Source organism: Phasianus colchicus, chromosome 11 (assembly GCF_987193195.1).
Source record: "Phasianus colchicus chromosome 11, bPhaCol1.hap1.1, whole genome shotgun sequence".
Classification (NCBI taxonomy): Eukaryota; Metazoa; Chordata; class Aves; order Galliformes; family Phasianidae; genus Phasianus; species Phasianus colchicus.
The window spans coordinates 9,781,120-9,793,991 of record NC_143446.1 but is presented as its reverse complement, the minus strand read 5'-3'; the positions used below and the strand labels follow the sequence as shown (position 1 = coordinate 9,793,991).

Sequence of the window (12,872 nt, the reverse complement as noted above, 5' to 3'; positions counted from 1 at the left end):
ATTATGCCAGCCAAATGCATCACATGGCTTGAATTTTATAGTCAACGTTTGTCTTATTTGTGTACATTCAAGTACTAGAGAAGAGTTTTAAAAACAGCAACTAGACAAGGTGTACATGGGCTGGAGTGAAAGGATTCACCTGTACACTGCCACACTCAACCATTAAGTGGTAGGTGGTGTGGGGGGGGGAACAGATAAACAGACTCTGAAAATATCAGCCTGTAAAATGACATACCTCTCCTGCAAAAAGCACTTTAATAGTGTAGCGTCCGGCAGCAGGTGGTGCATACTTCACTGTGAATGTATCATTAGCATTGTGGATAATGTCAAAATCTATGTCTTCCTCTTCATCGCTGACCACACGAGCATCACACTTAATTCCAACACTGACATCACCTAGGAAAAGCCAACAGAAGTTTCACATTGGATGGTACAGACACTGCCATCCAAATAGCCAGCACATTCCTATTTCCAGTAGTTGCTCAAGACACCATGTTAATTGATAAAATAGATCATATCCAACTCATTTTCACATTCTGCTTCCCAGAGTTTTTTTATTAAAAAAAAAAATCAGCATAAAAAAAAACAATATAAAACCCAACCATGCACAACCTGCAGGATTCCACAGCAATAATCCAATCTGCCTTTACCTTCTCCAGCATCTGTGCAGTCGACAGTGAAGTGAGTTGGCTCACTCGCTTTCAGACCAGTTCTCTCCACACCAGGCCCAAACACTTTCACTTTCTGAGGATGGCTCCCCTGACCTATCAGGACCTGAATGGATTCACAAGTGTCAGAATTACACACCCGATTCACACCCAAGATCACAGTCAAACTGAAGCATTGCTTGGGCAAAGGCTACATGAAAACAGCACCAAGTTAAGAACAAACTGCCCTGATTCCCCCAGGCTGCAGGTGGACTGATACAAGACATCCAGCATGTGAGACTGTAAAACCAGAACGCTCTTTTTAACAGGAAACATGCCCATAAAAGACAGAAGGGCACACCATTTTCTAGTTCCCAGAAAGGTTTTATTACCCTTGTAACAACAAGCAGTTGTTACAAAAATGTTCTACTTACCCTAAATGGGCTATTGGGCACGTTGGCTCCTCCCCAGACAATAGAAATAGTATGTTTGATGGGTTTAACTGGCACATAGGAACAGGCAAACACACCGTCAGGCTTGCTCTTCATCTGGATATCAATAGGGTTTCCTTCTCCATCCTAAAGAGTGGTCAGTACAAGCAGCAGTAAGCACAAGTGGCAGAGAGTACAAGCAGAAGGTTCAGGTACCTTACAAATATTTGTATAATTTGAACATCCCAAGAGACTGTTCCAAAATCTTGTTCTTTCCTCAGAAGTGCAGCTCAGAAACATTGAAAGAACATGCAGATTGCACTCCTGTAAGCCTTTCTCATCTAAACTGCTCATTTCTCACACCATCTCACAACACATTTTAACAAGTTCACCTGAGATTCACAGGCCCAAATATACTTCAGGTCCTTTTGAATGACATCTTGAGAAAATTACAGCCTGCCTTTCTGAGGAGGCTCTGAGTGCGGAAGTAAAGCCACACACTTCAGACTCGAGGGGAGAACTCACCCTGTCTCAATTTAGATTTGCTGTCTGACTACATTATATGGATCAAAGCACAGAGAACAGAATTGCAAATGTTCAGAATTAAGCAGTGCGTAATCCAGCAGAAATACTCAGGGCATTTTTCTCAATGGCATTAAAGCCCTTTTGCTGGAGCTGCCTTTGGCTTTTTACCTGTGCATATATCTTCAGAGGTGCTTTCCCAGCATCCTTGGTTTCAACTGTGAACTCAGCAGGATTGTTCACTATGCAGCCACTTCTCTCCAAGCCTGGACCATAAGCCCTCACCTGAAAACAAAACGAGGAGTCTTAGCTTGCAATTCAGAAAGAGGTAAAACAAAATATTTATTTCTACAAACCTCCTCTTCCTCCACAGAACTCAAAAAGCATGGGATACAAGTAGAGGCTAGTGTGAAAGCAGAGAATTTTGACTACTTCAGCAAGTTTGCATTACATTAAATCGAAACCACAGCAGCGTTATTAGAAAAAGCTGAGTAATATCTGGCTGGAGCATACAAACACAGAGCTTTAAATAGAGGCAGCTTAAGAGTCAAGCGTGTTACCAGAAACCTTTAGAAGCACCTCTGTAAGAGTTCTACCAAACCACATTAAGCCCCAGCAAGCAGTTTACACCACCTTATCCGGGTTGAAGTCTCCTGACGCCGGTCGGATGAAGGCCATGTAGGGGCTGTCCTTTATGTCTTCGTCATCACACATGATGTGCACAGCATATTCACCAGGCTCTTTGGGCCAATACTTCACATCGCATGAGCCATCGTTCTTGTCATCACACTCTATTTTAGCCTGAGAAGGACCTTCTATTGCAAAGCCTGAAAAAGAAACGCTTACTTACCAATTGTGCTAGAGCTGTGATAGCTGCTAATCTAACACTGTTCCCTCAAACTGCTTTTTTAAGCCATATCCATAACTGATGCTTGCTATCTCTCTTCTTCAGCACCATGTGCAATAATCTATCACTTCCTTCTGTATCTCATCCCACAAAACCACATCCCACAAAACCACAGTCCCCATCCCATGCTGTGATAGCTATTGTTTCTCAGGAGTTTGTTACCAGCACTGCAATATCTAAATATTTCAGGCAAGCTAAGTAAAGTAACATACCAAGAGAACCAACTTCTGTGCCAATGGACTCCACCACGAAGTCAGCCGACTTGCCCACAATCCCTTCATGCAGTCCTGGCCCCCAGGCTCGTACTTTCTGAGGGCCTGCTTCATGACCTATGTGAACTTCAAAGGGGCTACAAGAGAAAGAAGCACAATTAGAAACATACAGCTTACATGCTTTTCTCCTCAAGCATTTTAATGAGGCTTTACGCTGAACTTCCCAAATTAACAGATGCTATCTTGTGGTGGCACAGTGCCCAGCAGTCCCTCTAGCAAAGAGGTCATCTAACCTATCACATACTTACGCTTTGCACAACAGATCCTAAGTGTCAAATATTTGGTTTGCTCTGCTTGCTGTAGTCCCTGACAATAAAACAACAGAACTCTTCAAAAACTCAGAGCCAAGTCCAAGCTGCGTGAGCTACTAAAGTTTATTATTTTTTTTGTACTCATCATTTTGGGCTTAGTAAGACTAATGCAAATCAATCTCCCAAGCTTTCCCAAAGCCTCTGCAGCCCTAAAACATGCTGTTAGATAAAAAGCCAGCCAGCCACGCAAACCTCCAGAGGACACAAAAAGCTCAAACAAAATACTCCTCACTCACCTTTTTGGGATGTTGTGTCCACCCCACGTAATCGTGACAGTGTATTTCCCTGGGGTAGCTGGATAATATTCAAACGCATATACACCATCCATAAAGCCCTTCTGTTTCACAAGCTCCTCCAAGCCCTCTGTTGAAAGATCAGTTCAGCATTAGACTTAACAGCTTCCATCCTGCCGTCAATTACTCAGGCACATTCATGTTTTCTAGTATTTATTTTAGCTTGGAAGAAAAAAAAATCTTCCAACAAAAAGAAAAAAAAAAAGGTCAGGTTATAAGGGAAGTTAGTTCTAGTTGCCCTCTAGGACAAAGACAGCAAACACTTCCAGAAGAAATACAGCAGAAAGTATTTTAAGTTACCAGACTTAATAGGTTCCCTTGTGTTTTATTTTCTTAGTCTGCAGTATGATGCATGTCATATGTTAAAACAAAAAAGCTTAACATTTGTCAGACTTTGCAACCACAAGTATGCAGGGAATGCCTACTTTTCATTTTCTTCAAGATGAAGAATCTAGGGAGAAAAGCCTAATACACTAAAATTTACATCCCTACGTCTGCTGCTTTCTCCCCCCGTAACCGCATTAAAGCCACACAGTCAGAACGCTGTGTGTGTGGAGGAGGTGAAGGCAATACAATGCACCTTTTAATACAGACCCAGCCTGGGGGGAGGTGAGTGCCTCAGAGCACAACACAAACAAAGCCAGTTCCTGAGACTCAGCACAGGGCACGGAGAGCAGAGCACAGCCACCACGGCTGGGCAGCCCCAAGCCCATGGCCAGCGTGCCCACTGTCTTGCTGTGCCACAGTCCTGGGGTTGTGGCAGAGTGAAGGACCAGGGACTAGATCCTGGCAGAAAGGACTCTCCTGCCTCAACCATCTCCCCTCCTGCTCATGAGCTGAGCATTCAGTGCATCCAGGATGCTGCTCTAAGGCATTCCGAGCATTTTTGAGAGCAGGATTTCCACCTTGCCAGAGTCACTTAAGTGTGATTTGCTTCCAGAGATCAAAGATGCCATGCAAACCCATAAAGCCAAGACAAACAGTAGTGCAGATTTTCTCAGTTATGCTACCAGTGATGCAAATCTCACCAGTTCCAGCGGGCTACCACCTCTTCACTACTCTTCCTTCTCACAACCCCTCCATTTTTCCCTTCTCCAAAACACAGTCAGAGCACAAATTCATCCCAACACACGTACTTGGTCCTTTTATAGTCACCCCAAGGTCTCCACTGCCTGCTGCTCTTGTATCAACCTTGAAGTCGGCTGTTTCTCTGATGCGGACGCCTTTGGGCTGCAGGCCTCTGCCGGTGGCACGACAAGCATTCGGATTGCAGGCTGCAAGGGAATTTCAGACATCAATGCAGTCTTTGATTCTCAAAACACATGCAGCCTAGCCAGCTTGGAACAGCCTTTAGTTAAATGTTGACTCAGGGCAACCACAGCTGAGCTTTCAGCACAAGTCTTAATGTTATAGTAGGAAGGAAAACAGATGTGGAGTCTGCCTAGCCATTGTCCATGTCCTGCTGCTTTTGGACAGCAGCATTCAGTACAGCCAGGCAACACTGAACCCCTACAAGAGCCACTGTTTAAAAGTAAAGCAAACTCTGAAGCCATGTTGCTTTCCAACTTGATGCCAATTTTCAGATCAAAGCTTTTACTTGGCTATCAAACCCAGATATCTGCTGTACTAGGCATAATCTTCTTGATGTTTTTCAGGTTTAGAGGCACGCTGCAGCACTGGTGAACTTCTCCTTTGTAGATAAGCCCTAGTGAACAATATTATTGTGCTGTTCTTTCAGAAGCATGACTGGAATAGCAGCTATTACCAGAGCGAAGTTCTGCATGTGCTTCTTTAAGACATGTCACTTCAACCCTCTGCATCACACCTACAGCAGCAGAGTCATAAAGTCCTCCACTGATGGAAGCAGCCATAGGTAGGGGCAAAAGGTTACATATGGCTGAGCTTAAACTTATGCTTGACACCTTTTACTCAAGTGCTTCTCCAGGCCTGCTGAGTTGCTACATAAACAAGCTAATGTGCACTTATGAACAATTCTTGTTACATGCTCCCAGCTATCAGGTGGTCTTCAATTCCAGAGACCTAAAGGGTTTGAAAAGACTCAGAAATCACAGCTTTCCAGTAGTTTAATCCCAACATGCACTTCCCCCAGAGATGCCGTGCTTACAGCAGGAACACAAGTCTGCCAAGCTGCTCATTAGGTTTTTACGTGTTTCAAGAGCTTACAACCCTTTTGCAGCCATATCACTACACATCCTATGCTGAACAGTACAAGCAAACATTGCATGCCATCTGCTAACTCTGAGAACTCAGTGGGAGCATACACGAGCAAGTCTACCTTGGAGTGAGAAAGGCTCTCAGAGCCCTTACACAATTAAGCCAGGCAGTATGTGGTTAAGCAAGTTTCACTGACTGGGTCACACAGTGTTTCAGTTTGCTTGCAACTTTCTTCCCCATCCCCAACAAAGACAAAAACCCTTTTGGCTGGGGCAAGCTGCAGGCTAGAAGCTTACGAACAGCAAACATGACAGAGCATCCTGCACACCTCTTACCAACTATGAAGCCATTAGCAGTGAAGTCCAAAATTCCACAAATGGAGGGTAGCTCAGGAGAGATGAGCAGAGATCTAAAAGCATAGGAGCACGTAAGGATGGAACAGAAAGCAAGTTAAGTGTCAGTTAAGGAGGAAAACAGTAAATATAGTCATTTGAGGAACAAAGGTGGAAAACAGCAAGACATTGCACAGCTGCATAAAACACTCCAAAAAAATATATAAGGGTCAGCTAAATGTTCAGAGATCTAGGCAGAAAGGAAACTCTTGCACCAAAAGCCACATGTTTTGTCCAGGTGAACGCTCAGTGAATCAGGTCTAAAGTGTTGAAAGATAAAGAAAATGCCCAAGTCAAGATTCAAGCAAATTCTGTGATCCCATTCAAGGTCAAAAGTGACCGACTGTCTACATTTAGGCACATTTTGAAAAAGCATACCCTCTCCAATGAGAACACTGCAAGGAGTTTTGGGAATTGCCTCCCCCGCAAAAGTCACTTTGACAACGTGAGGACCAGCTTGGACAGGTTTGTAGACACAGCGATAGACTTGGTTGCCTTTGTCCTCTACTGCAACTTCAGCAAGGCATCTTCCCTGAGGATCCTCCACTTCCACGATCACGTCACCCACACCAGCACCTGCAAAGGAAACCAGCTGAGCTGAGCCTGGCCTTCCCCACAGCTGCACGCTGTGTTCAGGAGAAGAGCCAGCGCTGGGCTCAGCAAACTGTGCTCCACTATTATCCCCTGTACAGTGTAAATGTTCAGCCTCTGCTGACAGCAACTGGAGGCTGAAGTAAGGTGGGGAAAAGGCAGCATGATGGCACTCTATGAAGCCATCAAACTGACAGGGCTCTGCCAGCCCCTGCACAAGGCTTCACAACTACATTCCATCAGTGGATACACATACAGACTGGTTATCTCTTTGCTAAAGCCAATCGCAGACTAGCCCACAACTTTCCCAGTTAATTCAATTCTCTCATGTTTTGCAGCAGTTTAGATTAAGATATTGGACAGCACATATCCCCTGGTCTGAACAAGGATTCCTTCTCTGCTGGAGTATATGTATTCACTTCTGCTTGGACACCTGCTCCTTACCAGTTTTATTTAATTCATTACACAACAAAAACAGTTTTTCAGACACTTTCAGAGGCCAGATGTGCCCATACATGATTCAGACCACACCTTCACCAATTAGAGACTGAATATAGCACTTCCCCTCATCATAATCACATTTAATTTTACTTCTAAGCACCCTTGGGTAGAATGCAATTTAAGATACGATACTCAGCATATTTCAGTGTTTCAGTACTTCAAGTAGCTGCCCCAAGTAGTTTCGCATTGTTCTAAATGAATTAGCATTTGCAACATCTTATTGACTCACTCCTCTAGGCTACAGCATTGCCCTAATAGCAGGCAACAAGCAACACAATGGAGATGTTCTAACGAAGATAGTAACCCACTAATAATTAGGAGAGAGTTTCAATCAGTTTGTCAGTGAAACACCAACTCAATGTAGCACCGGATCAGATTCTTTCTGCAACACTAAACACAGAACACATTAAGCTTTTACAGTCAATTTACAGTTCATCATTCAGAGGTAGGTATTTCACTTCCCTGTTTAAAAGAAGTGGTGGGAAGAAACCACCCAGGAATTTGCCTGCTGCCATGTGACAAGCTCATGACAAATTCCAAGGTAACGTTCAACATCTTCCCACCTCAACTTAGCTCAGCATGCCAAATGCTTCACATACAGCTGAAGCCTCCAGAGTAGTCTGACTATTATTTCACCTCTAAACTCCGTGAGTTGAAAATCCTCATTCCTCCAAAACTCAGGTTTTCCTCACATCTGAGAAAGCTGCAGGATTTCAGCATTCATTCATTCTGCTTACCTGCTGTGTAGAGGTCAAAGTAGGTAGGCTTGTTGGCAATGTTTCCTGTTGCCTCTAGTCCTGGTCCCTTCGCTGTTACTTTGCTTGCATCTCCCTGGGCTTTGTCAACGTTCACTTCAAAAGGGCTCTTTGAGATGTGTTGTCCAGCAAATAGGACTGAAACCTAGGGACAGACAGCATCAGCTTGATATTCAACAGGGAAAAGCTTGGTTCGGCTGCCCCGAGGCCAAGGATCTGAATATCTCAGAGGCAAGAGAGACCACACAGCAGACAACCTAGAGAGCTGTACCTATCTTTTCAGGCTGGCTGTATGGACCAGCCACTCATGCAAGTGCCAACCAATGGCATAAAACCCACCAAAAACCTGCTTCTGCAGACCCCTGGGGACAGAGCTGGGTGGAGACCCTCCCCTGCAAAAGCCCTACAGCAGACAGCATGATCAGCAAGGAAACACCTCACAAAAACAACTGGTTACTCTTCCACACCTCACTGACAACCCACAAAACTGGTTTCATGAGCTGCAAGAAGTGACTCCAGGTGAGAGAAAAGCCAGCTGTGACACCACGTACAAGCCCCCACCTCACTGAACACCCACACACTTTCTCCCAACACACGCACACCCTTCCCCCTGAGAGGGGAACAGCTTAGAGAGAAATAAGGCCACATCAGACTGCTAATCCTTCAGGATGCCCAGAGCCTATTACACCAGTAATAAACATGCAGTCCCCATGGGCTCACATTAACAATCAGCTGAATAGCTCATTTAGCAAGAGAATTCTGGTTATTTGACACACAACCTACCTTGTGAGGTCCAGTAACCTTTGGCATGTACTGAACTGAATAGGTCTTGTTTTTGTCACTGGATGGCATTATCTTCGCCTAGGAAAGAAAACACAGCTGTCTTTGAGCTGTGCTTATGCACAACAGCCTAAGACTTTCCTGTTTGGCATTTAATACTGTGAACACTCAGCAGCATCAGTGTCATGTTTTTGTGGGAGCAGGTATACTTGCTAGATCCTCAATACATACCAAAAAATGATTTGTCTTCAGATGAGAAGTAAGCTATCTTTTCCCCTGCCCTCTCTTTGCTGTTAATTGCTCTACTAAGGCAGGCCAAAACTGAGGAGACATTAAGTCCAATGTACAGCTGTATTTCTCTGGAATGTCGTAATATGATCAAGTGGAGTACTTGGATGAGAAATTTCTATAAACATTAAAACCAGTATTTTAACTCAAAATGATTCATGGCTTTTAAATAGCTGCTTTAGCCATTCTTGCAGAATGAGTAAGGGCAGATAGTGATTTAGTGCTGTGTGTTATCTAAACGCCCATCAGAATGTACTTGGCCAGTCAAGCTAGAGCACTACAACTACTGGACATTTGACTTGTGTTGCTCAGTTGCAGACAGCAAAAAAAATTTCAGGCTCATCCAGTAAGGCAATTATGAGCAAAAGCTTGAAGTTTGCATTTCTGATAGACAGTATTTTGTAACTTTTCTAGATTACTTATCACATGGAAGACAACAGTTGCTACAAAATCACTGGTGTTTTGACTAGTTTCATGTTTTCCCCACAAAATATTTAACATACATACCTCTTCCCTGTTTCCTTCTGGATCCTCTACAAAGACCATCAGGTCTCCCTGCCCAGCACTGATGGTGTCTACCGTAAAGATGGCAGGCTGCTTCACCATGTTCCCATGAGGTTCAATTCCTGCAAGGCAGATGAAGAGCAGCACGTTAGCTGCTACAACACCCATGAAACAGCTCAGAGACTACCCACAAGCTGCTCAGATTCACCATTCTTCGAAAGCTGCCCAAATACTTTTGCCAGTGAAGTCTATAGAAATGACATGCAGAAACCTCTTCACACCATTAAAATCCTGCAATTCAGCACCACTTCCATCTAACTTCATCAGAGTTTCTTTATTTCTTAGCACAGGGCCTGCTAGAGCATGCATTTACCAGCAGGATTTCATCATATCTCTGCACTTAGCCCCAGGTTGTTACACCTGTCATGGTAGTGTCAGACTGGGTGGGAAGAACTTCCCAAAGTTGCTGGTTCCAGACTAGCCCGAACATATATACCTTCCTTCCCAGAGTATTACTCCTCAGCTTATTCATAAAACCGTGGGCACTCCATAGTACAATTAGTGGAAAGTGCAATGTCTGATAGATTATAAAGGAAGTGGTTGTGAACAACAGAATTCCAGAGCTTGTTTATCTTCAGAAAACAATAACTTGAGAGCAATGCAAGGAAGATTTTGTTTTTACTAGGAAGTCTGAGCATTCTGATAAGGTGTTAACAATTGACATATTCATTCTTTCAAACTAACCCTTAGATTATCATCTAGTTTAAACAGCTATATATTCACTGTACATATCTTCAGTTCATTGTACGGGCATTAGGACTTGGTATTTGAGTATCCCTCCTACTGCAAGCACAAAGACAAGGACAGCATATCCCCAGAAGATGGTTTCAGACATGATGGCATTAATCATAGCACTTTCTTAGCCTACATTTAATCTAAATTTCACCCTCTTCTCAGAGGTCTGCTTTGGCTGGTTAAATGAGAACTCATCATGCATCGCTCACGATCTGCACAACACTTCTGCAGGCTCACTTTGTGTTATGCTGGCAGACAGCTGCCCCAGAAGGAAATTAGCAGTAGCCAGGGTGCTTCACCTAAGACTCACTTTGGAAGGTTATGAATAACTTATTGCAGTACTTGAAAAAATGTAATAAAAAAATTAAGATGATCAACTTCACACTTGATGATTACCTTATTCTGGAAGCATGAAGAACTGTTACCTATTTGCCCCAAAGACACTGCCCAGTTTGGCAGCAACCTCTTGCTGCTGGATTCACCTTCCAGTCCTGAAGTGCGTCAGCAGTCAGAACTGTCATTTATACTTAGTGACTCAATTTTGGCATTTAAGAGGGAAAACATTCATCTTTCAATAGCTGCTCATTCACTGTAATTTCCATTACAATGGCTACAGAGCTCTTGGGCACTGAAGTAGACTTTGAAAGAGTGTGAACGTGACTGGAGCCAGACCTGGCAGACTGATGCAGGTTGTTCAGTCATTCACAGTCTGACAAATGTCTCCATGCACTGTAGTTTGCAGAGGAAATCACCAACAAAGAACATAAACCCCCAAGAAGGGAAAGTCACTTCTGACTACAGTAATCATTCATCAGTGTTCAGACAGCAACCATGTCCATTCAACTGCCTACGTTTCAAGTTCAAAAAACCACCAAGAAAAAAAAACACCAAAACTAAGGAAAGTCTTTCTTTTTTCCATTACATTCTTACACACCCAATTCTGAAATCCACTGATGCTAAGAATCTTGATGGACTAGCAACAGGCTGGAACAATACAGAAGAGAGAATAAAGAGCACCATATAAATGACATCTTGCTATATCCCAACAACATTAAAGGTAGAAGTCTGTTACTCATTTAGCTGTTATTGTATTCCAATCTAGAGTAGAACCACATCAAAAGTAACAGGAGTTGTACGTGTAAAATGTAATATGAATGCGTATGTAAATCTACAAATCACAGATGTTCATGGATGAGTCATTCCAATTAGCAAATGCGGTCTTTAGAGTTAAAGCTCAGCAGTATTTAATGTTTGAAGGGTTACCAAAGCACCTTTCTGCATGTGCAAACAAGGTATTCTTACGAAGCGACCAATTCAAATAACCCATTTAGGATTAATGTACCCTAATACGTATCTGCCACCTGACTGAGAAACTGATTTCTCTCCTCTACACAGCACCTGCTTAGAGATGCACATAGACAGAAAGATGTTTTTCCTTTTTAAAGAAGTACTTTACCATCAGAAGCTTTCAGCACTGTATGAGTGATTGTCAGCAGCAATACTGCTAGCTTAAATTTCATATCAAGGCTGTTTCAGCCCCATTTAGCTGCTTCTTCCATCTGCAGACTGTAAGACCAACAGCTTGCAAAACAGGTTCAGAGCTTGGGGAATTTACATGTTAGAACTAGGAGTGTCTTTTGGACTACATCCATGTATTTCTGAAACTAGGCACCACACCAAGAGTACACAAGTGAAACTTTGAAGTCTGTTACAGTAGGCCTGGAGTTCAACACAAGCAGAAAACTCCACCCAGCTTTCTGAAGAGTTAAACACTCCACACAGCTTAAGCTTACTGAGTCCTTACCTCTGCCATAAGCTCTTGCTTTCTTTGGATTCAGTTTGGGTTTTAAAGGAGCTCCTGGCTTCAGTTTGGCTTTAGGGAACTGCGACAGGTAAGTCATTACAGAGTGCTCATCCACATCAGGGTGGATAATTTCCTCAGGAGTAATAACCTGAAAGTCAGCACAATTAAGTATATTGTTATCAGTGCTTGGATACGGCATGTCAACAGAGAAACAGAGCTACGGCACAAATTCTTGTGTTTCAAAACTCCCACATTCGAATGTGATTTCTTACATTCATTTCTCTGTGATAAAAACTAGTTCATTTATCATCTCATGGCAGAAAATCAAGCAGCTCATTATGGTCCCAATGCAGTTTGGGACGCATGGGGTTCCTGCACTTTGATTATCAGGGGGCTCTCATGAGGCTGCAACAAGCTAAATGGTGGCGAGCCAAGACAGTGCAGCCACACTCACCCTGAAAAGCAGCATGGGGATAACTGAAACCATTCATAATGCTGTGTGCTAGGGCCTTGAAGTGCAAAGCCTACAAAGTAAGACTTGGGACGTTCTTTTCCTGCTCCCAGGACACAAGGTGCTCCAAAAGCTCTAGAGACTCCAGCACTTTTGTTCAGTTCTATCAGCATGAAAATAACCTGATCTGTAAATACACTGTCCTCTGTTTAAAAGTCACCTTTGGAGGTGATTTCTTAGTCCAGTGTGTTTTTATCTCAGATAATTAATTCACAGAATCATTAAGGTTGGAAAAGACCACTAAGACCATCCAGGCCAACCCCCAGCCCAACCCCACCATGTCCACTGATCATGACCCCCAGTGCCACATCGCTACGGCTCTGGAAGACCTCCAGAGATGGTGACTTCACCACCTCCCTGGGCAGCCTGTGCCAGTGTCTCACCGCTGCTTTG

The 12,872-nt window shown here is 43.5% G+C and overlaps 1 protein-coding gene across 3 annotated transcripts in view; it reads right to left on the bottom strand.

Moving 5' to 3' along the window:
- FLNB (filamin B) overlaps nucleotides 1–12,872 on the bottom strand; it is a 67,706-nt gene that overhangs the window by 30,215 nt on the left and 24,619 nt on the right. For all 3 annotated transcript variants that reach the window (XM_031607955.2, XM_031607946.2, XM_031607937.2), the window contains exons 4-16: nucleotides 11,969–12,116; nucleotides 9,373–9,491; nucleotides 8,581–8,658; nucleotides 7,780–7,942; nucleotides 6,329–6,526; nucleotides 4,520–4,657; nucleotides 3,327–3,453; nucleotides 2,720–2,856; nucleotides 2,234–2,427; nucleotides 1,772–1,885; nucleotides 1,082–1,225; nucleotides 651–774; nucleotides 236–396 (exon numbers count right to left, since the gene is read on the bottom strand). In XM_031607955.2, the coding sequence (XP_031463815.2) occupies nucleotides 236–396; nucleotides 651–774; nucleotides 1,082–1,225; nucleotides 1,772–1,885; nucleotides 2,234–2,427; nucleotides 2,720–2,856; nucleotides 3,327–3,453; nucleotides 4,520–4,657; nucleotides 6,329–6,526; nucleotides 7,780–7,942; nucleotides 8,581–8,658; nucleotides 9,373–9,491; nucleotides 11,969–12,116 (1,845 nt within the window). The remainder of the gene's footprint in view (nucleotides 1–235; nucleotides 397–650; nucleotides 775–1,081; nucleotides 1,226–1,771; nucleotides 1,886–2,233; nucleotides 2,428–2,719; nucleotides 2,857–3,326; nucleotides 3,454–4,519; nucleotides 4,658–6,328; nucleotides 6,527–7,779; nucleotides 7,943–8,580; nucleotides 8,659–9,372; nucleotides 9,492–11,968; nucleotides 12,117–12,872) is intronic.